At 38.7% G+C, this 27,306-nt stretch overlaps 2 protein-coding genes and 1 pseudogene across 4 annotated transcripts; 1 reads left to right on the forward strand and 2 right to left on the reverse strand.

Moving 5' to 3' along the window:
- Positions 1-889: 889 nt before the first annotated feature.
- Positions 890-6,922, reverse strand: LOC113698560 (uncharacterized). 3 transcript variants are annotated; one of them, XR_011817458.1, is made up of 4 exons: positions 6,527-6,909; positions 6,258-6,404; positions 1,590-1,828; positions 890-1,246 (listed from the first exon to the last, which is right to left on the reverse strand). XR_011817458.1 is itself a non-coding variant. In XM_027218427.2 (3 exons), the coding sequence occupies exons 1-3, from the start codon at positions 6,716-6,718 to the stop codon at positions 1,890-1,892; spliced, it is 393 nt and encodes a 130-aa protein (XP_027074228.1). In that variant the 5' UTR covers positions 6,719-6,922; the 3' UTR covers positions 1,428-1,889. The 3 variants fall into 3 exon arrangements, 2 of the variants coding, with proteins under 2 accessions (XP_027074228.1, XP_027074227.1); XM_027218427.2 differs by lacking the exon at positions 890-1,246 and having other exon boundaries at positions 1,428-1,943; positions 6,527-6,922; XM_027218426.2 differs by lacking the exon at positions 890-1,246 and having other exon boundaries at positions 1,428-1,828.
- A 3,923-nt stretch (positions 6,923-10,845) lies between these two features.
- LOC113697918 (probable bifunctional TENA-E protein) lies at positions 10,846-14,520 on the reverse strand (annotated as a pseudogene).
- An 8,233-nt stretch (positions 14,521-22,753) lies between these two features.
- On the forward strand, positions 22,754-24,739 carry LOC140010648 (uncharacterized). The gene is made up of 3 exons (XM_072057955.1): positions 22,754-23,002; positions 23,098-23,361; positions 23,807-24,739. The coding sequence occupies exons 1-3, from the start codon at positions 22,754-22,756 to the stop codon at positions 24,737-24,739; spliced, it is 1,446 nt and encodes a 481-aa protein (XP_071914056.1).
- The last annotated feature ends 2,567 nt before the right edge of the window (positions 24,740-27,306 follow it).

Genomic DNA, 27,306 nt, shown 5'->3' on the forward strand with positions numbered 1-27,306 from the left:
TCAGTTCCCAAACGTTTTAAATACCAATTTGGTCCTTATACCATTCTTTTCCTATAAATTTATTGGTGAAAATTGGCTGTTCCTTGCCACAAAAAGTATTCTTATCGAAATCAATTGATATGTCAAGGTACAAAACTGAAAACTTCTTTTCTCCTTGACAAAAGTGGATAACTACCTGCGTCCCTCTTGTCATGCCATTTTTTGTTTTTTTTGGTCAAAACTTGTCATGCCATGTTCACGTATATTTTTTTTGCATTCGGACACTTAGGAGCGAGCATAAAATTGTTTAATTGAATTCTGACGAATTAAATTAGAATTGGCATAATTTATTTCGTTCAATTTGGTTTCAACTAATATTTGGTGAATACTGGCTTCAGATGCTTAATTTTATTTTTAACTTAAAAATTGAGTTTAATTTTTTTTTATCATTGTATGTATAATAATTATAGTGTCTATTATTAATGTCTATACTTTAGATTTATCAATGTGTGTGTTTATATATATACACATACATACATATATACATACATACAAACATGTATGTGTGTGTATATATGTCAGCACCCTATTTTCGGTCAAAAGAGAAAAAAAATCTATTTTCGATTGAAAATGAAAAAACATTTCTTTTCAATCAAAAGAGAAAATAAATTTTTTTGTCTCTGACATAGTTTGGAGGGTTTATAAATTACTCATTCTTCCAATTACGGTCATTCCCTGCAAACTATCCTACTACATTTACAACTTCTAGTTTAAAATTTTTTTCTACGTGTCAGTATTGATTCAAACATTGAAAACTCCTCATGGCCCCGATAGTGACCACAAAATCTTGTCCTATACTTAGATTCATATAGGTACATTGGATACGTACTCCAAGAAATATTCATCGGCATTAAATCATTAATGTATCTTTTAAAGAAGTTGGATATAACAATTCCAGAAGAATTTTAACATGTATATCCCCTTGAGGAGAAAATCTCCACCATTTGTTTAGGTTTAAAACATGGACTTGGACACATAATACAAGGGATATTCATCGGAATTAGTGTCTTTTTTACGAAAGTCGGATATGGAATTTAGTAATTTAGCAGTTATTCACTTCCTGTTCAAGCAAGGATCCATTAAACGATTTTGGAGTCACATTTTGTTGCATCAGCACCATTCTTCTGCAGAAGGAAATATCACTCCTTACAAAGCACAACAGCATTTAAGACATTTCACCTGCTGTAACGCTTATGACTAAAGGCTCCTGTCGAAGGAGGGAAATAAGAAGTCAGATTTGTAACTCAAATAACAAGAGATAATCCAGCTAACATCCTAGCTTTTTTAAGTTTACAAAAACCATGCTACTATCGATTTCCTCCATCATGCTCTTGTAATTTTGTTATTTATGAAAAAAGAAAAAGAAAGGCATCATGAAACAACTTCAATGGCATTAAAAATTTTTCAATATAATCAAGTGGAATTGAATTCAATAATTTGTTGGCAAATTTGTTCTAAAAAATTATTGAATATTTATAGTTATAATTCCTTTAAATGATATTGTGACCTATAAAAGGGTTCAGAACTATCATGAAAGAAGTGTTCAGCACCTCTAAGAGCAAACACAAGCAGCATCTTTCTCATCTTGCTCCTGTTATCTGTTGCTCCATCTGCAGAGCTATTTTGGGGAAGATGGAAAAGCAATTCATAGTTTACTGGGCACAGCCATGTACATTGTATGTCGTCCTCGAGCTATTAGTTTGCCGGTCTTTTTCTTCCTCAACTCGACATTAACAATACCAATTACCTTTCCAACTAGTAATGCTTTAGCATCTATGTCAATTTCTTCCTGAAACAAAACACAAAGTTACATCAATTACCAGAGAAGGCTGCTTTCAGCAAACTGGAAATCACCAGTAATGATAAGTTGGTCTAAAAATCCCTTTCTCCCGCCTTTCCTTCTCCTGAAGTGACATGAATAAAACTAATATAGTTAATGACGACTGACAAAAGTGTCAAATAACCAATCAAGACAGAACCAAGTAATAAGTAAAAATATTCTTAAATAAAACATGAAAGTATATGAAGTTGAAATAGCATATTAAATGACAGACTCTTCAGGCTCAGGATATTTTAGCAACTTAACCACCATGCTGAAAGAAGGATTTCACCATGTTGCAAATTGAAAATTGCCTCACTTCAACAGAAATGAACCCCATGTATATGGCAATTATTGCAGGCCAACTTAAAGGTGTAAATGAATGCAACAAACTTTGTACTTATCTCAAGAACGAGGATTACTGAGCCTTCAAAAAATTGTTCTACTGCACACCCTCGACTCTCTTCCTATTTATGAAGCACCATCATATAGATTGAGTATGAGTTAATTGTTCACCAACGTAGGAGTAAAAACATCATTAACACTCAATTACATGAGTGCAACACATTTGGACACCTCAACTGCTGTCATATTTTTACTCAACCTTACAAACACCAAAAATATCTTTCCAATCACATCTGAGTTATGGCAGTGGCCATAAAGTGGTACTTTATTAGCATTGCCATGTGGATTTGTGTTTCATGATGCCCATCATGGGTATAAATGATACATATTTCCTCGTCATTTTCTTCTTTGTGGGTATCCTCCCACACAGGAAAAAATGGATAAACCAGCCTGCTTTTGTAGTCATCTTTTCCCCATGTGAGCCTGCAACTCTACAACTAAAATGCTTTCAAAATATCACATTTTCCAGCCATTTAGTAGATGTTATGGGATTCATGGGAGAGGACCAACTGAATACCATGTCTAACTATAAGAAGCTCAAGACTACCGTAATCCTGAATTTAGGAAATGCAATCCTATATTACTTTTCACTTGTGCTCTCAATGTTCCAGCCAATTTCAGGTTAACCAAACATTCTATCTATTCTATATTCTTTTTTATTTTTTCTAATTTTTATGCAACAAGTACGATTAACTGATTTTGATCTCTACTTTAACTGGAAGTTCAAAAGATACTGTTATTGAATTGTTAAGCTAACAAAAAACAATTTTTTTCTAACTATATTGTAATGCTCAAAGCTCAGAAATATTCTTCTAGGTGTAAGTTCATCTTTCCTAATCTATAAATACTTCTCTAGATGAGACAAGAAAAGGAAAACTATGCAGTTCATATATCCTAAACCTTGCTCAGATTAAAATTAAAATTTGAAAATTTTCAACTGTAAGTAAAATATTGTCAAAGGAAAAACAGTTAGTCAAATCCAGCAGCGATATCAATGCCATATTTCTATACTGTCCTTTTCTGCATAGCAGGCAATCCAAATTTTCCCTTGTGACATTAGTTTCCCATGTATGTGACACTGTGAAGATCTTCAGATGAATCTGAAAAAGTTTGCATCAACTGCAAGGGTAATAAATGATGGCTACTACTCAAGATCCAGTGAGACATGCTCCTGGAGAGATCAGCAGTTCTGTACACTGCTAATCACTTTCCCTAGGATACTTAGCACAACAATCAAAGAAAATCCAGTCAAAAGTTCTTGTTGATAGTCTTTGCAAAGTAGAGCCATTGGCAGCTTTGATAAATCCAATATTAAGAATTTTCCAAATGCATTCAGCCCTGCTAAACAACATTTTAAATTTCAAAGTGCACATCTTAGATAAGGGAAGCACCCTGCACTTTGAAGGGAAGGCACACATTCAAATGGATTCTTTATTTTCTACAAAAAAGTGAATCCTATCAGCTTATGTGATTACTTCTTGGGCAATAACAACGGAAAGACATAAACTACTATCATAATAACCTATTAAGATTACTATCATAGTAACTTATTAAGACTGCTCTATACAGTGAGCATTCAAGAAACTTATGGCTAATTAATATGACCCATATTACAGTAAAAGATTAAGATGCCACAGTAATCATTATAACTCCATAGTAAACTTCTTATGTTGGTGATGGAGGAGCAAGGCAAACATAAGAAGTGAACCTTCATTGAAACAGCATCAGTAATTCCACAGATCTATTACTTCTTTAAAGGAAATGAATGAACAAGAACATAAAAATCTCAAGTAGCCGGAGTTAAGTTGCAGTAAACAAAAAGCAACCAAGCTAAAATATTCAAAGCAATAATGCAACAAATAAAAGTTTCCACGTGCAAATTCAAATGAAAGAAAACGAGGGAATTGTCAGATAATGAGACAACTTTGAATCTCTTCAGTTGTATAAATAAGTAAAATATTTATACGAGCAAGGGAACTGTAAGAGAATATAATTTTATGCCTATCCTATATAACATTCATTAAGCATTTTTTTATGAGGTGGGGTAGGTTTTAGAGTATATAAATGGGACAATTTTACACTGCAGTGGTCATTTATATTTAAAATAAAGACAAGTTCAATCAAGACAGCACTGAGGTGGTCTAATTTCTAACTAGATAGAAGTTCTATTCAAAGGGGTAAGGCACTTAAGTAAAGACTCTTGAATCATGGAGTGAATTGCAGTATTGAACTCCCTAGCATTCACATCTTTTAGCTTTTCCATGAAACAAGAAAATCTAGAAATTGTGACCTTAGGTTAGGTGGTGTAACAATTGACAAGAAGAGAAAGGACAGGATACAAAAAGAAAAGTAACACAACGAGGGGAAAATGACTTGTATGTTTGGTCAACTACTACCTTGTATCTTATCTATTGCCTGTATGAGGGTAAAAAGGTGAAGTTCCAAGATTGATCTCTCAAATGCAAAAGAACTCATTTTTCCTAAAATTTCTTTTCCCAACAAAGTCTGACACTAAATGCAATATTATTCCTAGGCATAAGTTAATCATACATAGATTCCTGAGTTTATCTGAACTATAAAGACTGAAACATTCTAAGTGAACATTATGAAAAACTGATCCTTCTCAAACAGAAGTGCATTTGTTTCTAGAAATTTCATCCTTAACTTTCAGTTTCAACAATAATATAGGTCATTGTAATATTCACTATAATAGCTCTCTTTATGAAAGTGTACGCCTTTGAAGCTCAGACCAGATATTGGCCTTTTATCCACATTTCCCCACCATTACAAGCTTTGTTAGGGATGAGCTCAAGATGACTCAACCACCAAACTCCCGGCATGCATTGGCATCTTTTTTAAGACTGGATTTTCAATGGATGCAATACACTAAAATATCCTTTCTTTGATTGACAATTAAACTATGCGTAGTCAATATAACTAACTAAATCCATCCTCTAACAAACCTTGCTATTGATCATCTTAACCAGATAGTAGTACTTCCAAAGTCATAATATTTATTTTGTTGTGCATGGAAGTTTTTGCTCTGTAACAGACTGCGAATGGAGAAGTCTTTTCTTTTTGTGCTGCTTATATTTGAGTCTGAAATAGCTTTGTAAGGCTTTATCACAGATTAAAATAAACTAATTAAAGTGCAGCAGAAAGTTTAAATCAACTTTTTTTGGTATTTAAACAGGTAAGAAGCAAGCAATGAAATTGATAACCAAAAATTTAAAAGCTCCAAAAGCTAAAAGGACTAAAATCCTGACACTAACAGATCAAATATAATAACATGGCAGCCCTCTGACAGAATTTGATGCCTTTTATTCAGGTTTAAAGTTGCCCAGGGAATCGTCTTGGTTTCTGTAGTTCTCGTCATTCATTACCTTCTAATAACTATTCCCAAGCCAAAATTAGTCCCCAAAATCTAACAGCCTTATGGCACACGAATAACAGGAGCCTTCATCCCAAATCAATTGCTTTAAGAGTTTCTGTCAAATCTGCAATGGCATACTCATTTAGCAACGCTCAGATATATCTCTTGTCCACATTCAACAGAACGCGCCTATGCTTGGTTCTTCAATTCAGAAAAATGCAAATAAACAAAATTTAAATGGTTGATGAATTATCTTCCGTGTCCTAGTTACTTCTACAATTAAAATCTGACCATCAAATAATAATCCATTTTTTGGTTTACTTTTTTGTTTAATCAAGGAAATGTAAAGCAATCAGAGTCAAAACCTGCCCCCAACCCCTAAAGGGAAAAAAAGAAAAAAGATAAAACCCTCCCCTCATTTTCTTGCGTTTTATTACTCAAACATTAATTTCAAGAACAACCCTTTTCCTTTTCTTTGCTTCATATATCATATCACCCACTAAAACTAAAGAAAGTAAAATAGAAAAACAAAAAAAAAATGAAAAATGAAAGGTAAATACAGCACAGGAAAAGAAACTGAAATCTGGGAAAGAAAAAGAAAAATGAAAAAAAAATACTTACACCAACATAAGCAGTGTCGTAGTAAGAAACGTTGATCTCCACTGATACCCCACTTGCCGAAGCTCCCATTGTATAAACAACAGAAGCTCCCACCAAATCAACCAGGGTTGCTATGGCTCCATAATGCATTGAATTTTCATCTTTGCTCTTCAGCCCCACCACGAAAAAATTTTAACAAAAAAAAAGGATACATATTAGTACTCTGCTTATTATAAAATAAAGTAAACAAAAATGATCAAATTATTTTCTAAAGAAGAAATTATAGAGACCACAAGACGAGGAGGAACAGTGATAGAGCAAATAAGGCGACCAGGTTCAAGAATGTCCAACTTGATTCCTTGCATGATGAAGGGCTCGAAGAATCTGTGAGGCAAGGATTCAAGCGTTGACTGATTACCATTTTCCTTATCATCTTCTTCGTTTTGTTTTTCGAGGGAATTCTTTACTAACTTCAAATCCATTTTTTTGTGATCCTTGTGTATCAAGTACCAAAACCCCGAATTTCTCGGTAATTAATGTTACATTTTTATGTATTTAAGTGGCGGGCTTAGCCTGATAAGATTAGATTATATATGTTAATTAATAATTACTGTCGTACTGGACTACAGGTCATGGGCTTTAATAGTTAGTTTAGGAGTTTAGAATAAAAAAGAAAAGAAGAAAAAGGGTAAGTTAGAAAAGAAAAAAAAAAGAATGGAAAAGGCTTTAAGTTTCTATCTAAGCCATTTGCAACATAGTTATTAAACCCAACCCGGGAAGGAACCCGGCGAAGGAGGTGGGTCAACGGGTTACTGGTTGAACCGGTGGGTGAGTGGTTGAACCGGTGGGTCACTACATATATTTAAATATTATATTTCATAATTATTTATATAAGATATATGATATAAATTGTAATAAATAATGTCATAACAAAAGCTCATTTAATTTAATTTGTTATAAAATAATTAATTCATATAAGAATCAATCAAATATAAAGTTATTTATTAATATACCAAACTTCAAGTGTAAAATTTTATCTATATTTAGTGTAATTATCTAGCTTATTTATGAATTTTAAGTGTAAAAATTTATTAAAAATAATATTTGTCTTTAAATGAATTATGTAATATGTTATTTTTGGAATCCATTTTATAACTTATAGAGTTTGGAGGGTAATAAATTTTTATTAAAAGATTCCAAATAAATTTGTTTTAGAGAAAAAAAGATAGAATTGAAAAAACATTTATATATCATACTAAAGCTACTATATCAACATATTTGGAAGTGGTTTGGTGGTAAGCAAGCGGTAGTGTGAGGGCAAAGGTCGGAAGTTCAAGTCCCAACAATAGCAATATAATTTTTTCCACAAAATCCGGTTAGTGACAAAACCGGCCAAAACCGGCCGGGTTTCCGGTTTAACCCGGTTCGACCGCCGGGTCGTTGACTAAGTCAACGGTCTCTGTGCACAAACGATCTGATTCCAAACCCGGCCCGGTCCAATGACCGGTCCACCGGTTTGACCGGTTCGACCGCCGGGCCGGGTTTAATAACTCTGATTTGCAATGTTTTGAGAACCGGATCGGTTCGGCCGGTTGAACCACGAACCGGTCGTGATATTGGTCCGATTTTCTGCTATAGTTGAAATTGTCAAAGAATCGGTCAAAACCGAAAAATCGGGTCGAATTGCTAATTTTCGATTTTTTAGTTTATTGAACTCAAGACCTTTACTACATAAGACCAACATGGTAACTATTGCACCATCACATCCACTTAGTTTTTTTTTATACCACATTTATATAAAACTAGAAGGTATAAAACGCGCGATGCACGTAGGTAACTAAAGACAATATGCCCTGCCAAATATGCCAAATATGCATTGGTAATAGTGCTTAGCATGCCCAATTGAATGTAAAAAAAAGTTGAAATTATAAGTTTAATTACACTAATCGTTGGAAGATGAAAATGGAGTGTGCAAAGCATATATTATATTAGAGACTAGAATAATTGTAATTATAGAATGGTTGCAAATTTGATGAATATCGTATAAATAAGGTGCATAGAGAGATTAATTCTTCAAAGTAGAAGATGGTGGTAGATATTAAATTGAAATTTAAATGGAAAATGCGAAATGCCATGTATACACAAAGTTGAATATAATGAAGTACAGTGAAGGAAGTCATGGCCTAGTGGATAGAGAGTAGCATTTCACCATTGCGAAAATCATGATTTGTAACAAAGTGGCATTTGTCACTCACAAAATTCTATCCACCTTATCAACTATTTTTATCCCGTCACTTCATTAGTAGGGACAATGACACACAAGCATACGCCCCTTCAATGTCTTTTGCATTACTACAGTTTTTTTTCCCAAGCCCAAGCAATGAAGCTCGAAGCAAATATATCTGAGCCCAAATAACAAAATACTGTGTTGGCCAAAATGATTATACCATAATATGAAAATATAAATTGAATTGACAAAAGAAGAATCCTACATTCAAAGGTTGGAAATTGGAACAAGCTTCAGTACAGCATACACTGATTATTTATACAAACATTTGACAGAATAGAGAAAGCAGGGAACAACAAAAGAAGAAAAATTGATAGATGATATCTTTGTCCATTTAATAAATGTATAGATAACAAAATGAGGATCACTAAAAGGCTAAAAAATTTGATCCCTTTTAAGCCTGGCTCTTATAAGGAATGGCCTTGATCACTATCTAATGATACACTGCAGCAAGAGCAGCTCCAATGAAGGGTCTAACCTAGAAGACCCACTGAAAACGAGAGATAAAATAGTTATTTAGCTAAGAATATGAATAGATACTGGGAAAATGAAGACACAATCATTATAGGCTTAGATACATGATCATTCCATCCAAGGTCTCTATTGAAGATGATGGCTACACCAAGACTTCTTGCAGGGTCGATGCCAGTGCCCGTAACAGGGATGCTGGCCAATTGAACCAAGAAAACTGCAAATCCAATTGGAAGAGGAGACAAAATCTGGAACATAAAAAAGAAAGAGATTTGTAAACAATGTCCAAAATTGTTTGATTTCTATGAACTTAATGATCTTTACCAACGTGTTTGATTGCCAGAATCTAGCAATAGAACAAGACACTAAAATTTAGCAACCAAGCACAAATAGATCATGATTAAAATAGTCACATCTTTGGGATCAAGTCGCATGTTCCTAAACTCCAAGCTCTAATTTTAGGTTTTTGTACAGAATTTCTTCATCAGTATGAGCCAAATATAATTGGATGCTTTAGACCTTCAGAATCCAAATGACAAAAGGACTATCTTTCCAAGTGGAGGCAAGGAAATGAAACAAGTAATACTCTAGCTGCTACTGTAATTTAAAGTGGAGGCAAATAGTTATACCAGTGTGATAGTCATAACAGGTGCTTTCTTTTTATGTAGCTTTGGATCTGCAAATTTTGAAAGGATCTACAAGTGTAGGAACCGAACATCATAGGCATTTGAAAAAAAATATTAAGGTAGTGAGTAAAATAAATAAAAAGATTACCAATTTGTATTTGTATTTGGAAAGATAAAAACTGGTAAAAGCAATTACTTCTTTGTAAGTTAAAAGACCAACTTAAATCCCAGGCTAACAAGCACATAGAAGCCCTTTGCACAATTTAAAAGTATTGAAGACATACTTCATGCTTCCTGACATTATTTGCCACTATAAAGTTGAATGCAAGTACAAACCTATTCAACATCCTCTGTCCCACCATGAAAGTGGCAAAGGACTTTTAAAAACCCAGGGTTCAGAACCATTTAGGTGGCGTTTGGTAATTGCAATCAAACATATCTATGAATATGCGTATCTCTTCCTATGTATTATCATAATTTCCATAGTATTATTTGAGCACCATATTCTAATTTTCATCTTCCGATTGGGATATAACCAAAGAATCATAGTACTTAGGTAAACTCACATATTTTTACTTTGGTTCACATATTTTGAATAAGTCTAGCTATCAGAAGAACACTGTGGAAAGTATAATAAGTCAGTTTTCTAACATGAGAGCACCTACATACAAAATACTAAACAAGTTCTATTCATTAATTTATGAAGGAAAAGTAGTGGACAAACCAAGGTAGTACCTGAAACAATAGAGAGGAAGCGGCGGTTGACGCTTCACTTCTAGTTCTATCTGAGACTGAAAAATAAAAGTCAAGAAATCAAAAGTAATCCACGTTAGTTCTCTAGTTGCAACCAGAAAAGCAAGACAAAAAGCAGCAGTCTCCCAGCCAAGGAGCCAAGGAACGGGGAAAAAAAAGATCAATGGAAAAGACCACCGTGGAGTTACATACTTTGTGTATGGCCAACTATGGTAGCCACGATTTCGTTTATCAGGTTTGAAGCTACAAATAATTTTTGAAAAGAAATATCCATAAATTAATGCCTTTACTACCATATCATGCTAACTCGGATACTAATGTAGCTTCAAAAATATAAAAAGTGTAGAAATATAGAAGAGGTTAAAAGAAGCCAATTTACTAAGAGACCTCCATCCCATTGATCTTGTAGATGAAATATTAGATTAGATAGTCTAAGTGCAATGGCTGGTTCGATATTGAAAAAAGAAGTAAATTTGCATCACTAATCAGAGGCAGAAGCTATGCTAACACAGATAACAATCATCTTTAGATGGATAGCAGAAGAAAATGATAATGCGCAGACCTAGTTCTACAGATATTGGAGGATACTAAAATCAAGATGCGTAGAAAATCAAACTCTGGGCAATTTACTAAACGTTAACATACACAATCCTGCTAGAGTTACTTAAAGGTGCATCACCTATATTGTCTAACATGCCCTGGCACTGGGAGAGAGAGATCAACCCAACACATTCAGGTATCTCCCTGGCTCATGTTCCAAAAGGCAACTTCATGTTCAAGAATATCTAGCACTGCTACCTCAGCTCTTTTACGAACATCATCAGATGCCTTCTCTAGATGATGCTCCACTATGCTTTGGAGCGCACGGCAATATTCACCAAAACCATCATTCCCCCATCTCTGGCAGGTATCTCTTAATTCTTCAGGAGTATTCGAACCATCTTCCAGGCAGTGTGCAAAGCTCTCTTGATAAATAGTTTCAATAACCCAAAAAGCTGTAATAGCCACTATATTCAACTTCAGAGCTCATTAGACTTTCCAGAAATCTGTACCCAAAGGGGAAGAGTTACCATCACTTTGAAAGTTTCTGTTTTATGACATGATATCTCCTCTCTTAAGGTTGAAGATTTGGGGCTTGAATAACAAAAAGATAAATTAAAACTTTCCCATTTTACACAACTGATTAAAAAATGGTGCTCAGCTTGGAAAATACTATTCTTTCCTCATATGTAAATAAAGTGGGTTGCCATCCAAACAAGAAACTGCAAGATTACCATGATAAAGGGGAAATTTTTGCATACAAGAGTTAATCATGCTTTGACATTAAAGCACTGGTATCTTAAACTTTTATGCAATATGAAGGTAATGGGCTAAGCAATGTATATTAGCATATGCAAAAGGCCTATTACTGATGCTCTAGTAGTCCCAGCAAAGTTGTGGATCTATCCAGAAAAGCTTCAACAGATATGACTAATGACTTGATATTCTAAGGATTAGCACAACCTGGTAACTTATGATTGGAATAAAATGAATTGCACATAAGTTACAGAACCTAAAACAAACAGCATGCTAAAGAAATTGGGCTCTGGAGACATTTTCATTGCCATTGTAAAACCTTAACGCCTTTTTCTATTAACACAAGCAGAAAAATATTTTTTAATTCCCAAGGACATGACATTAAATTGCTTTTCATGATACGCTGATCAACTCTTAGCAGGGAAAAGGTTACTTAGACACCTGTAGTAATCAAGGTTTGCCTTCTGAGGAGCGACATTTGTGAGTGAAACACCCCACTTTGAAGCCTCTTTCTTGAGCCAAGCAAATTCATCGTTGAGAGGAGCGATACCACTCAAAATGACTTCCATATCAGTGGCATCAAATGACTCCTTCCAGGCCTTAAGTAAGACGATCACAACAAAAGGGACAAATGCTCTAACAAATATGTAGTCTTGTTCCTGCAATGTAGTTCTTGACTATATTACTGCCTTTATGATGTACTTCTATAAACATGGTTTTAGCTTGACAAGATACAAAAGCAAGCAAATTACAACCATGTTTTACTGCGTATTCCTTTATTTCTTAATTTCCACATTTGCAGATTAAAGTTGATTATTTCCCTTATACAAGCACATAAATATGAAAAGGCAAATGCAGCGAATTGCATGCACATACTTGTCGCAAAGAGTCCTATCTGATTCCCTCCTTTCTTTCCAAGTTAGAGCTCAACCAAATAGAATCTAGCTTTTCTGCAAAATCCCAAATCCCGAATCTCACACTAATACATTTAAATTTTCTCCAAACCACGACAAAAAGACAATAAATTTAGCATCTTTAAATAGAAGGCCTGCCATCATAAAACAAAAATAAAGAAACCTAAATCTAAGTCATTCTTCCTCTAGTCTTGGAAGTGTTTATTACTCTAATCCCAAGTCTCAATAGCCACCAATCAAAAATCCAAACATTAAAATTCAGAAAATCAACCCAAATAGTCACAACAAAGACTCTTAGAAAAATCTTCAAACCCAGTTAAGCATTCAACCTTCATACACATTAGTTTCTTAGTTAAAAATAAATACACAAGATCACAAGACGATAAAAAAGTATTTCACAGGATTCAAGGTTATCCCCTAGACTTGCTTCAAAAGCTTCATCTTATCAAGATTCATTAACAAATATATACCTTCCAAATCATATCTTTCATACTAATTACCCTAACGCTTTCCTTATGAGTTAAAAATTTTCAAAAAAGAAACAACTTCCACCATAGTTTCACAAGGGCCTCATTAGGATCCATTCTGACTTTTCCAAATATGGTACAATTCTGTATAGGATTGACGGCCTCATAGGATCTACTGCTAATATGTATTCCAGGAGAGGAAAGCTTCATAGGATAGATCCTAAGCTTCACAACTTCCACCATAGTTTCACAAGGGCCTCATTTTAGTGCAAATCTAAGGCAGTAAGACAAAATATGCATTCCAGCAGGAAATCCAAGACACGGGTTCTTCTTTATTTTCTTCCCTTTTTTGGGGTGGAATCCTAGAACTAAAAAAAATAACCCAAATAGCACATGAAACAAGCCAAAAAAAAGCTTAAAAGAAAGGAAAACAAAAAAAAAGTTTCTTGGAGGAGAAATATGCCATGAAAGAAAGGATTTTATTGGACAAGCCACCAACAAAAAATTCCAGAGCGGAAAAATCAAAACAAACAACCATGAAACGAGCAAAAACAACAGCTGATAATTACAAAAAGTAGCAACACCACAATAGTTCAAACATGGAAGGAAAATAAACGAAAATGGAGAGAAAATAACAAAATAATGAAGGCAGTACCTTAGAGGACATAAGCTGCTTCGGTGCTAGCAGCTTTTTCTCAAATGAAAAATATGAGTCTAGAAATCGAAAGCACCACAGATCTACACTCTAGCTGCATTCCAGAAAAAACAAGACAAAACATCGACGCAACCAGATAGAAGAGAGAAAAAAAATCACTACTGAACGAAAAGTAGCGGAAAAACCGAGGTAGTACCTGAAACAATAGAAAGGAAGCAGCAATCAATGCTTCACTTTTGGTTCTATCTTAGACCGGAAAATAAAAGTCAAAAAATAAAAAATAATCCACATTAGTTCTCCAATTGCAACCAGAAAAGCAAGACAAAGACGGCAGTCTTTCGTTTACAGGGTTTGAAGCTTCAAATGTTTTTGAAGCGCAAAAGATTGAAAGAAAAAAGAAAAATAATAAAAAGTTGAAGTAATATTCAAGAGTACAATCAAAGAGTGGGAAGGAAAGGAGAAGGAGAGACAATAAAAATTTTGAGAGCAAGAGGAAGAGGGAAAGATCTGATCAAGGATTGGTGGAGAGAAGAAAGAGGAGATCGGAGGCGAAAAATGAAAATTTTCAGAGAAATAGAAAAGAGAATGAAGGAGAGCTAAAATGTTCTGAAGATGAGGAAACAAAATAGAAGTGGCGGCGTTCTGAGGCGAGGAGAAAAGAGTGAGTGAGAACCCCAGTGCAAAGAAAAGAAAAGAAAAGAAAAAAATCATGAGAGATGAGGACGAAAGCTAGCTGGATTGGTGAAATGGGAGCGGCCAAGTACAGACAGCCTTTTTGATAGACAACAGTGGCGGACGTCATGGAAGAAGACAACGAAGCTAAACTGTGCCGGACGAAAAACAAGAAACGAGCGAAAGATAATAAATTCAGAAATTGAAGTTGAAAGGCGAACAACACAAAACGACGTCGTCAGGAACCACGCACAACGCACGTGAGGGGACGACGAAAACCATCCAGGTCATCAGAGTTCTTCGGCTCTTATTCTACTTATGTTGATAAATCTCCATCTTTCTTTCCTCCATTTTTCTTACAAAATTTCATGCTCTCATAACTTTTTTTTTTAACCTTCAACTCTCTCTCTTTCCTTTTTTCTTTTGTGACCCCTTTTTAATCAAACCTCTTTAGTTTTAATTTATTGATGTTTTCTTCCATCTTTTAATTTTGTTGTTGTCTATTAAATTGAAAAAAATTTAAAAAAATAATTAAACTTAAAAACTAATTATTAAATGCCAAAACCACTCACTTTCATCTCATTTTTTTTGCTTCTTATCAAGTTTGCATCTCTATTTTCGATTCTCCTGACTTTCTTCAAACTCTAAACTCCAAACCTTTTTTAAGATGCAATCTCTAAATCCCAAAAACAAGAATTAAAATTTAAACTCACAATGTCTAATTCGTAGAGACATGAATTTTGTATAATTTAAAAATGTTGTGATATTTTTGGAATGGATTTAAGATTATTTTTTTGGTAGATATGATTGAGATTGAGATGAAATTTATTTGTTTCAACTTATAATTTAAAAAATTTATTTTTGAAAATCCAAATTTTTTGAAAATATTAAACTTTTCATCATATAAAGTTTTAAATTAGTCCATTGCGTGTCTTATTTTGTGCATATATATATATAAATTATTTTTTACAAAATTCATTGAACCAGGGTTGAACCAGTCCGACCGGTTGGATCTTGACCCGAACAATTCACTGATTCAATTAACGGTCTGAGTTTTAAAACATTGATTATTTGGGAGTTTTAAGAAAGAAAAGAAGGTGAGTAGTTTTCTTTTGTTTGAAAGTTGAATATAAATGAAAAGAAAAGATATTCAAATAAGTTACTTTACAAATATGCCCTTTCTATAAAGTGAATGGAGGTGTTTTGGTGAGGGTTTTGTAGTGGGGGACTCATTGGGGATTAAAATTTTTGTATCAAAATTTTAAGGGTAGTTTTGTCATATTTGAAAATTTACTTAAAACTTCCGCACTTTCCTTCCCTTTCTAACCAATTTTGGGCGGAAAGTTTTCCTTTACATGGAGAGAGATGAAATCTTTCGAAATCTTTTATTTTCCTTCACTTTTTTGCTCCCAAACAAAGGAAAAGCTTTATTATCCTTTCAAAACCTTTCTTTTCTTTTCATTTCCTTCCTCCCAAACTAGCTATAAATCTCCTTCCCCTCTCAAATTTTTAAATCTCACTCCACCCTTACTAAAAAATTTTAAGCAAGAAAAAGTACTAATACGAGTATATAGTTTTAGTTGAGGAAAAACAATCACTAAGCAAACTAATAAAATCGAGTTACCAAGAGACACTGTTTAAGGAAATGGCTTATATGTCCTTCAATATTTTTATTAAACATATTTAGTTCTCAAACATTTTAGTGACCAATTTAGTCCTAATTCCGTTCTTTTCCCACAAATTTAGTGGTCAAAATTGACAGTCATTTTGCCATAAAAGTATGAGTAAATCTTATATACTAACAATACATACACAATTACCGTTGGATCCATGATACATGTGTAAAAGTTGAATTTCAAATTCAAATTTTGTATAGTTGCCATTCATCCAAAATAACAGTGTATATACTGTCAATATAGAAAAGATTAATTCTAAAAGTATTTTTATCGGCACAAACTAATATGCCAAGGGGCAAAAGTGGAAACTCATTATCTCATTGACAAAAGTAGAGAACTACTTTCCTCCCTCAATTTATGCCATGTCCATGCATTTTTTTTGCATTATTTGGTTTAATTTATTTAGTTGAATTTGATTTCAATTCGAATTTGGTGAATATCAATTTTAGATGCTTGATTTCAATTTTAACTGAAAACAGAGTTGAATTATTTTATTTTTGGTATATATAATAATTGGATTGTCTATTTTTAATGTCTATACCTAACATATATATATATATATATATGTATGTATGTATATGTGTGTGTGTTTTTGTCGCACCCCATTTTTCGATTGAAAGAGAAAAAAGAAATAAATAGTGTTTTATTTTCCTTTGACATGGGGCCTGTTTGGAACCTAAGTTTTTTGCCAAGTTTGTTTGCTACTAGTTTTTTAACAACTTTTGCTACAGGAACCCCAAAAACTTGCAAAAAACTTTCATTTCCTTTCTGAACCATTAATGAAACGACGTCATTTTTGGCCTTATTTTTTTCCTCAACATAAACAGCAAAATAAAAGCCCTCTCCGTTTGTTTGCTTTCGTTGCACAGAAGGCATGCCCTGTTAGCAGTATGCCCTAGAGCATTAATAATTATTGTCTTGATTAAAATAAAATGGCACTTCTTGATTCAATTATTCTTGGTTTAGATTTGATTGAATGTTGTCCATTATTATTTGTTAAGGTTCCATTCTCATGTGATGAGAATATGAGTGACGGAAAAACTTGGTACAAATAATATTAAATTGTTCCTAATCATAGGATTATTAATTGGGCAAGTTTAATCTGGAAGATTAGTCTCATATTTATTTTCTATGATAAATATGAGATATTAATGATAATAGAATGGCGAGTCTCATACCATTAAGTATGTGATACTAGAACAAATATGAGGGGCACTTGTATGACAAGTTGGCTTGAACACTGACTAATTTAAATAATGAATCATTAGCTTATTAATGTCAATGATTCATTATTGATTGCAATGGTGCATGTGATCCTTAGACCTGAGATGACACGGTTGGCTCATTCATGGGTGGTTAAAGTCTATCAATGCAGAAAATACTTGTTCTAATCACGGACGAGTATTGGCATATGGTACCTCTAATTAGTTATGCATGGAGCCAAGTGTTTATGCAATGGGATCTATTATTCCATCATGAATGGTTTGATATCTTATGAAATCTATTAATCTTGACTAAAGGAGTTCTTGGCCAAGACAAATTGATTCATGTAGGTGATCAATTTTATAGTAAAGTAATTTGATAGATTAAGTCATACGATTGAGTTTTAGAGTTTGACATTATTACTAAACTGAACTCAATAGGGATATAGTAATAGAAGGATTTTTATGCAAAACAATTGCAGTCGTGGTTCACATAAAAGGATTCCAATCTTTCATCACCAATTGGGTGTCATGATATGCTGCTAGGCATCACTCATGAACTATGTTAACTTGCGGTACATTTGGAGAACTTCTCAAGTGTTAGAAATGTTCTAACTAATGTTAATAGGCTAACGTTTATTACATTGCCAGCTGGGTAATGGACCTAGATAGTCACACACAAAAGGATTTGAACTAATAGGGAAGTTGATTAGAATGGGTTTAGACTTTGACAAGGATGCTCGCACATCTTGAAACCCAAGCTAGATGGAATTTGGAGTTGGTATTTGAGTATGAATCAAATATTATAAAGATGAAAATAATAGTTAATATCATTATATTAATTGTGTTTATATTTTGATGTGATCAAAACTAAAACATGAATTAAATAATTGTATTAATTGTATTCTATTTTGATTTGATCAAGATAAGAATAAAAATATAAATCGGTTGTTTTGATTTGATTAAGATAAAAATCAAATATGTATTAGATAATCATATGAATTATGTGATATTGATTTGATCAAGATAATATAAGCTATTGATCTAATCAAAACAACTGTATAAATAAGCCCTATTGACAAAGAGTTGTTAAGGGTCTACTCGGGTAAATAACAATCACGATTGTTTTTGGAAAAGGAAGAAAGCAATATCGTGTTTCTTCACTACCGAAACAAAACTCCACAATTCAGTAACCTTTTAGTTTGAGTCTGTGTGGACGAACTAGAGGCCTGATGTGTGGAAAGCTTATTGCTGAAATTCAAATATCCATATCAGGCATCGCATATTTGTCTAAACAAGTAAGTACTTATTTGTTTTGAAATATCAAGGCCTGAATCAAATTGCAACTTCAAGCAAGAAGAACAAAACAAAACTGTTTGCTCATTCCGCTGCGCAAATAATTTTCTTTCAGTGGTATCAGAGCCACCGTTCTTCAAATTTGCAATTGATTATATTTGTTTCATTGCAAAAATTGTTTAAATGAGAAAGAAAGGAAAAGAAACAAAATGACAATGTGCAGCACCTTTGCACGATGCCATAAAGGCTACAATAGTTGCTGTCTTGGCCATGGTGCTAAACAAAGGCTTCATATTGTTTCAATTTCAGACTTATCTTAAATGGGTTGAGATTATATTTCAAAAGGTTTCCTTCTAATAATTAAGTATTCTTAAAATGTTAAGAATCTTAATTATTGAAATCAATTTTTGTTCAAAATTGATTACCTAAATGTTAGTAATTTAATTTTGAAAGGCAATGAAATTAAACGATTATCATTGAATGGAATAGTTTCGATAAACGTTAGCATGCCTTATTTAATATGAAATATTTTATTTTTCAATTTTTGATATATGGCATGAAGGATAATCATGGGCTCAGGAAGACTAATTCAGTTGTTTTGTTGGGTTGTAATTATTCATTTAATTAACCATGATTATCTGAGTTTATTTATTTGCTTTTGATATATGTATGTGATGCGTGTTCATCAAAAGATATTAATGAGCACAATAGTTAGACCAGAAAATCCACCTGTTTTTGATATTGTATCATGGCTTTCCACTGGATTAAGATCTAAAGAATATTTTACAATTTGTACTATTGGCTATGGACACATAAGGATAGTATAAATATGTAAGGGATATTCTTGTAGATTTTATAAAGCATGTGATGTTGTGGGTAGGATAATATATTAATTATCAAGATAGGAAACACCCGAGGTAATTAATATTCAAATTATCTTGCCTACTGCCTAGTGGATTTAATTTAACTAATATGATGGGCCAAGAATGGATATGCCTGAGGTCTTAAATATTAGGAGCCAAGTCTCGGTTGGGGCATACATGAGATGTATTGACAAAGAGTTGTCACTTACAAAATATTATTATATTAAATATTTTATAAGAATCCCATCTCCCACTAGAGATCTTTTCAATAAAGATTTCTGTTTATCATTTTGGAAGTATGACATTCAAAAAACAAAATTTTGTGGGAGGACCAGTTTCTTTTAAAGGCCAAAAACAAATTGGATCTATCAGGATAATTGCTAATCAATTTTGTTATCTTCTGCAGTTTCTAATATTTGGATATTATGGCACCTGCAGAGGCCCCGTCCTGGGTCTGGACACGTGGCAGCCCAGGAAGGGCAGAGTTGGGTCTGGACCCCAGGCCCCTGACAACCATCCTGGGGCACACGCCACTAGGGCGGCTCCAGGGAACAATCCCGCAGAGGGCGGGGAGAATCCCCCCAGTGCAGGATTGAGACTATACCGGGCAAGTCCCGAAGCGTACGGAGGTCGGACTCTCGAGCAGGTATAAATGGTAACGCACACCAATTACACAAGGTACGCTCACTATTGGCAAATTACTCCCGACTGTTTTACTTCCCGTGAACTTCACTCACCGGAAAACTAACTTGACCGTCGGAGTGCCCTCGGGGACAACCTCGGGACTCCCCTGTTAGGCCACTCTCTTGTTTGCTTTACAGGCCTGGGACACGATCTCCTCATCAACACGCCGAGCTCATCAGGTCAGGTCGGTCCGGGGAAGCTCAGCGCTTCTTCTGTTGGCGCCGTCTGTGGGAACGAAAGGTAGTTGAAGTCGTGCTGATGGCGAGAACGCGTTCCAAGCGGACCGTAGAGAACACCGATCCTGGAGCCGGCGAGGGGTCCCGGCGAAGGGAGACCGAGACGGATCGGGATGCCGGGGGCTCAGCCCTTTCAGGGGAACGGAGACAACAGATCCTTCAGTTCGTGTCGGAGAACCTCCCCATGCTGGAAGACATCATCCGGCAGGCAAAGGAGGGGGGCGAAGCCGGGGTCGCGCAGACCTCCAAGGCGAAGGGAAAGGAGAAGGAATCACCCCCTGACCCCTCGGAGGATGAGTCACGGGACCAGCCCCCCAGAAGGAAACGGCCACGGACTCCCCCTCGCCCCCGAGTCTCGGTGGTTGGGGATAGCGAGAGGTACTCCCGCGACCGGTCTGCGAGGAATAGACCGAGAAACCCCTCCCCGCGGAAGCCCGCGCGGAACGAGCTTGAACGCTCCCCCGACCGATCTGTCAAGAGCCGGCCGCGCAACCTTCCCCCGTGGAAACCTGTTCGAGACGAACTCGAGCAGATCTTGCGGCCGCAGTTGTACGAGGACAACTACACGACCTCGCCCTTTACTCGAGGAATAGAGGACTACCCGTTATCCCGGAGATTCAAGATCCCGAACATTGAGCTATATGACGTTTCGACCGACCTGGAAGACCATCTCTCGGTCTTCCTGAAGCACATGCGTCTCCAAACCGCTGCGGATGAGATCCGCTGCAAAACCTTCCCCATATTCCTGAAGGGAAAGGCTCTGCTCTGGTTCCAGGGCCTGGCACCGGGGTCCATCCGAAGTTTCCCTGAACTGGTTAGGCAGTTCGTCGCCCAGTTCGTCTCTTCAAAAACTTATTTGAAGAATGTGACTCACCTAATGGCAATCAGGCAGAAGTCGGAGGAGTCACTGAGGAATTTCATGACCCGCTTCAACACGGAGAGCCTGCAGATCAGGGACAAGGACGAAAAGGTGGTCATGGGCGCCTTTATGAACGGGTTCAGGGCAGAGGAGCTCTTCTACAAGCTGGCCGAAAAGCTTCTCGGAGACCTGAAGGAGCTCTTGACCAGGGCGCACGCTGCCGTTAATGCCGAGGAGACGGCCCGCTTGAAGAGAGAGTCAGATCTGGAGCTCGGAAATCGGAGAGAACAGGAAAACCCACTCGAGAATAAGGATGGCCCGGCCAAGAAGAACGTATTTGACCGGCTCTCGAAGGAGAAAGGCCCCGCTCCGCCACCGCTCCCGGAAAAAGGGTACACCTCCCTGACTCGGCTCCGAGCCCATATCCTAACCGTCATGGAGGCGGAGGGCCTGGGAGAACGGCCGCCTAAGATGGGGACACCTTGAAACAAACGGAACCAGGACCGGTACTGTGCCTTCCACCGGGACGTTGCGCATGACACGGAGGGGTGCTGGCCCTGCGGAGGGAGATCGAGGATCTGATCCAGCGCGGCTTCCTAGAACGATTCGTGCGGCAAGGTCGGCCAGACCCAAAGCCGGGATGCACCTACCGCGGAGATAGGGCGAGAGCCAGCGTCGCGACCGCCCTTAGCGGCGTGACGTTCCTCGGGGTAGCTCCCCCGACCAGGACACCCAAAACCTAGCGGGGGTGATAAACACCATCGCTGGGGGTCCCACGGGGGGATAGCCACACAGTTCGGAAGAACAGGCGACCTCCCCCCGAGGGGGATGACTCCCTAAAGCGCTTGCGCATGGATGAGGAGATCACCTTCGGGCCCAGGGATGCGGTTCCCTTGGCGTCTGGGAACCACGAGGCCATCGTGATAGATGTCGTCACCAATAACTATCGGGTAAAGAAAGTGTACGTCGACCAAGGGAGTGCGGTGGACAACCTGCTCTACCAGGTGTTCAAAGAGCTCGGCCTGGAGGAATGACAATTGACTCGGGTTTGGACACCCCTGGTGGGTTTCACCGGACCATCCATCAATCCGGAGAGAATGATCACCCTGATGGTCACGGTAGGGCAGGCCCCAAATGCCGGACCATCCCTGTCAATTTCGTGGTGGTCAAACAGCAATCCCTATATAACGTGTTCTTGGGTCGGCCGGCTTTGAACGCCCTCCGAGCTATTCCCTCTTCACTCCACCTCAGCATCAAATTCCCCACTCTGGGAGGAGTAGCCGAGGTGCACGGCGATCCTGAAGTGGCAGAGCTTGCTACTTGGCCATGCTTCGGGGACAGGAGAAGGTGGTCACCTAGACAACCAGCTTGGAGCCCTACATTCCGGGGGAGGAGGCCCAGCAACTGAGCACCCAGGACGAGATCGAGGAGTTCCCCCTGAGAGAAGATAGGCATGACCGGGTCCTCCGCATTGGTGCGTCGCTACCCTCCGAGGAGAAGGAGGGTTTGAAGGCCCTGTTAAGGGAATACTCCCGGGTCTTCGCATGGACGGTTGAGGACATGCCTGGGGTTCCAACTGATCTAGCCGTCCATCACCTTAACGTAGATCCCCGCTTCAAGCCAGTGAAGCAGAAAAAGAGAAGTTTTGCCCCAGAAAGGAATGAGGTGATCAAGAAGGAGGTCGGCAAGCTGCTGGAATCCAAGATCATTCTGGAGGTATACTACCCGACCTGGCTAGCCAACCCGGTCCTGGTGAAGAAGGAGGACCAGTCCTGGAGGATGTGCGTGGACTTCACGGATCTCAATAAGGCCTGCCCAAAGGACTGCTTTCCCCTGCCAAGGATCGACGGTTAGTGGACTCTACTGTGGGTTTTGATGTTTTGTATTTCCTGGATGCCTTTAAGGGATACCACCAGATAGAGATGGCCGAGAAAGACCGGGAGAAAACTTCCTTCATCACTGAAGAAAGAACTTACTGTTACCGGACCATGCCGTTTGGAGTGAAAAACGCTGGAGTTACCTACCAGCGCCTGGTTAACAAATTATTCCAAAATCAGATCGGCAGGAGCATGGAGGTCTACGTGGACGACATGATCGTCAAAAGCCGAACTGACCAGCGGCTCATTCCCGACCTGAGGGAGATCTTGGATATCCTATGGGAGAGTCGGGTGCGACTGAACCTAAGAAATGTATCTTTGGAGTTAGGTCGGAGAGGCTCCTAGGATTCTTGGTATCTCGAGAGGGGATCCGGGCCAATCCGGATAAGCTCCGGGCCATCATGGATATGGCCCCTCCGAGAAACGTCAAGGAGGTCCAACGGCTCTCGGGAAGGATGGCCGCCTTGAATAGATTCCTCTCGCGCTCCGTGGTGAGGGGGTTACTCTTCTTTCGAATTCTGAAAGCACCCAAGGACTTTCAATGGATCGAGAAATGCCAGAAAATCTTCGTTGACCTGAAAACATATCTGGCCGAGCTACCCACCTTGACCGCCCCGGAGCAGGGGAAAACCCTGTTCCTATACTTGTCCGCCTGCAGCGAGGCCGTCAGCGCGGTTCTGGTGCGAGAAGATAGGGGGCTCAAAAGCCAATATACTATGTCAGCCGAGCTTTACAGGGGCCGGAGACACGGTACGCGCCGACGAAAAAATTGGTTCTTGCCCTAGTACACGCCGCCCGGAAGCTCCGACCTTACTTCCAGACCCACAGCATTGTAGTCATAACCGATCAGTCCTTACGACAGATATTCACAAAACCTGAGGTCTCGGGCAGGATGACCAAGTGGGCCGTCGAGCTGGTCGAGCATAACATCGGCTACCAGTCTCGCACTGCTATCAAAACTCAGGTCTTGACAGACTTTCTTGCTGAGGGAGCGAGTTTGTCCATGGCTGAACCGAGCTCTCTGCCCAAGGACGTACGGCCGGAAGAGCCGTGGATGTTATTCGTGGACGGGGTCTCGAGTAAGGAGAGAAGCGGAGCCGGCCTGCTGCTCACTTCGCCTACCGGGGAAGAGCTGACCTACGCACTCCGATTCGACTTCCCGGCATCCAACAATGAGGCCGGGTACGAGGCCCTATTGACGGGACTGCGGATAGCCCACCAGATGGGTATAACCGCGATCAAAATCCGGAGCGACTCGCAACTTGTAGTCCACCAAGTCCGCGGGGAGTACGAGGCTAAGGAGGACGTCATGAAGAAATACTTGGTTAAGGTACGAGAGGCGATAGCCCTGTTCGAAACTTTTGAAATCGAGCGGGTGCCGAGGTCACAGAATAAGCGCGTGGACGCCCTGTCGAAACTGGCGTCCTCCTCGTTCGCTCACCTGAGCAAGGAAGTGTTGGTGGAGGTAGTCAAGTATAAAAGCATTGACCGGGTCCAGGTCTTGACTATAGACAGCCCGGCCTCCTGGATAACTCCCCTCGCGGACTTCCTCAGCTCGGGTGTTCTCCCTGAGAATAAAATCGAGACTCGTCGACTCCAATTCAGAGATGCTAAGTACGCCTACGCTGGGGGGACCCTCTATAGGAGGTCGTATTTGTCCCCTGGCTAAAGTGCGTGACTCCTGAAGAGGGCGACTACGTCCTCCGTGAAATTCACGAAGGCTTATGCGCGACACATGTGGGGTCCTGGGTGTTGGCCAATAAGTGCCTGTTTCTAGGCTACTATTGGCTTTCAGTGTTTCGGGACGCCGCGGCACTAGTTCAAAAGTACCGAGCTTACTAGGTGCATGCCCCGTTGCGCCACCAGCCAACTCGGGAGATGGTCCCCATCCATAGTTCTTGGCCCTTTGCCCAGTGGGGAATAGATCTTCTGGGGCCTTTTTCTCAAGTTCCTGGAAGATATGAGCACCTCGTGGTGGCCATTGATTACTTCACCAAGTGGATGGAAGCGGAGCCTCTAGCCACTATCTCGGGGAAAGCAGTTCAGAAATTCTTCTGGAAGAGCATAGTTTGCCGCTTCAGGATTCCGCGCGTTCTGATATCCGACAATGCGCGACAGTTCGCTAAGAACCCCTTCAGGAGCTGGTGCGCCGAACTCGGGATTAACCAACATTTCACATTGGTCGGCCACCCCCAGGCTAACGGTCAGGTGGAAAACGTTAACCGAACCATTCTGTTAGGACTAAAGACTAGGTTGGAGCTGACCCAGTCCAACTGGTTGGATGAACTCCCTAGTGTCTTCTGGGCTTACCGCACTACGCCAAGGGCGGCCACTCACGAGACCCCATTCTCCTTGACTAATGGGGCAGAAATGGTGGTACTCGCAGAGATCGGTCTCCCCTCGCCTCGGACGTAGAATTTCATTGCGACGGCCAACGAGGAAGAACTGCGGTGCAACTTAGACATGCTGGAAGCCAAACACGAAGAAGCGGCGATACAGATGGCTAAATACAAAGGTCAGGTCGCCCGCTATCATAACGCAAAGGTGAGGGAGATGCAGTACCGGCCGGGAGACCTCGTCCTAAGAAAGAATTCAATCAGTCGGGCCCACAGTTCCAACAAGCTTGATCCGAACTGGGAAGGGCAGTACAAAGTCCTGGAAATGAGCCGAGCTGGCTACTGCAAGCTTGCGAAATTAGATGGAGTGGAAATACCCCACACTTGGCACTTCTTGAACTTGCGATTGTTCGTGGGTTAAATTGGGCCAGGGTGTCTTACTATCTATTCTTCAAAATTCGTGCACGAGTTCGTCATTGAATAAATGTCAGACTTTTAACATTCCTTTTACCAACACTGTTTAATTTTTAAGTTTAGGTCCTACACTAGCACACTAAGACAATGCTAATTGTCCTAGTGGGGGGCTGGTGAGGGGAGGTAATAGTAACGGATGGAATGCCTTTAAAGTTTGAGAGTGAATGCTCGGCCCAGGAGGTCGGCATAGTTTAAAACTTTAAAGTCTGGTGTTCGGCTCCAGAGGCCGGCACGTCATAAACTATTTTGATGCAGTTTGATAAAATCCGGGAGTTCGACGTTGGATCCAAGAGGTCGGCACGGCTCAAAACTTGAAAGTCTGTGTAAGGCCCGAAAACAACACTCTTTTCTAGGCGACCATACAATGGAGCGGTTGATGAGAAAGCACAAGTGCTTGTGAGTAGAAGAGATAAACAAAATAAAGATTTCAAATGTAACAATAAGTAAATAAAAAGGAAAGGATTGCAAACCAATTAACTACCCAACTCCTCTTGAGCTTGTAGATTAATTGAAACAAGCTACTTCAAATTGATGAATTACAATCACTCTTGTGTGCAAAGGAAGGTTCACCTCCTCCTTGCCCCGAACTCCACTCGGTCAAGTCAGGACGTTTTACTATCCCTCAGGACAACCTTCACAGAGCTACACTCATGAAAGATTCACTCACAAATGAAAAGCTTACAATGAACCTCACACCACTAAAATTACAAATCTTCTTTGAAAAATATTTTCTCACTAAAATCTCTCTAGATCTTTTGTATCTTCAGTGTGCCAAAGTTGTTTGAAATATCTGACCAATCACTATTTATATAAAGTCAAGAAAGTGCCTCATTAATGCTTCCAACGGATAGAAAGTAGCTGAACAGTCAACTATCCGTTGGCAGTGTCGGATGTCCGATAGCCCTGTTTTATGCGTCCGACGGCAGGCAGAGAGTTTAAGAGATTTTTTTCAATTCTTTCGGACGTCCGATAGGCTGGTTTTCTGCGTCCGAAGGTATGATATAAAACTGAGAATTTTTCTTCAATTCCTTAGGACGTCCGGTAGGCTGGTTTTCTGCGTCCGAAGATACTCAATGGTTGTCGGACGTCCGATGCAATCTTTTTGAGCGTCCGACAGTTTCAGCATACTTTATCTTCTTTCAATTGCACTTGATCTTTGGAACTGATTTGCTTCATAACTGAATAGATCTTTGAAGAGATATTAGTAACATCCATTTATTTTGTAAACATCAAAAGATAGGGATCAAGATCAACATTCTCCCCCTTTTTTATGATGACAAAAGAATGGATGGAAAGAAACAAAAATAAGTATAAGCTCCCCCTCAAACATTGCATCCAAAACTTTCAAGAGCCAAACTCATAATTTCAGAAAAACTCCCCCTTACACATTGTATCCATTTCTCTCCCTTTTTGTTATCATAAGATG

Source organism: Coffea arabica, chromosome 7c, assembly GCF_036785885.1.
Source record: "Coffea arabica cultivar ET-39 chromosome 7c, Coffea Arabica ET-39 HiFi, whole genome shotgun sequence".
NCBI classification, from domain to species: domain Eukaryota; kingdom Viridiplantae; phylum Streptophyta; class Magnoliopsida; order Gentianales; family Rubiaceae; genus Coffea; species Coffea arabica.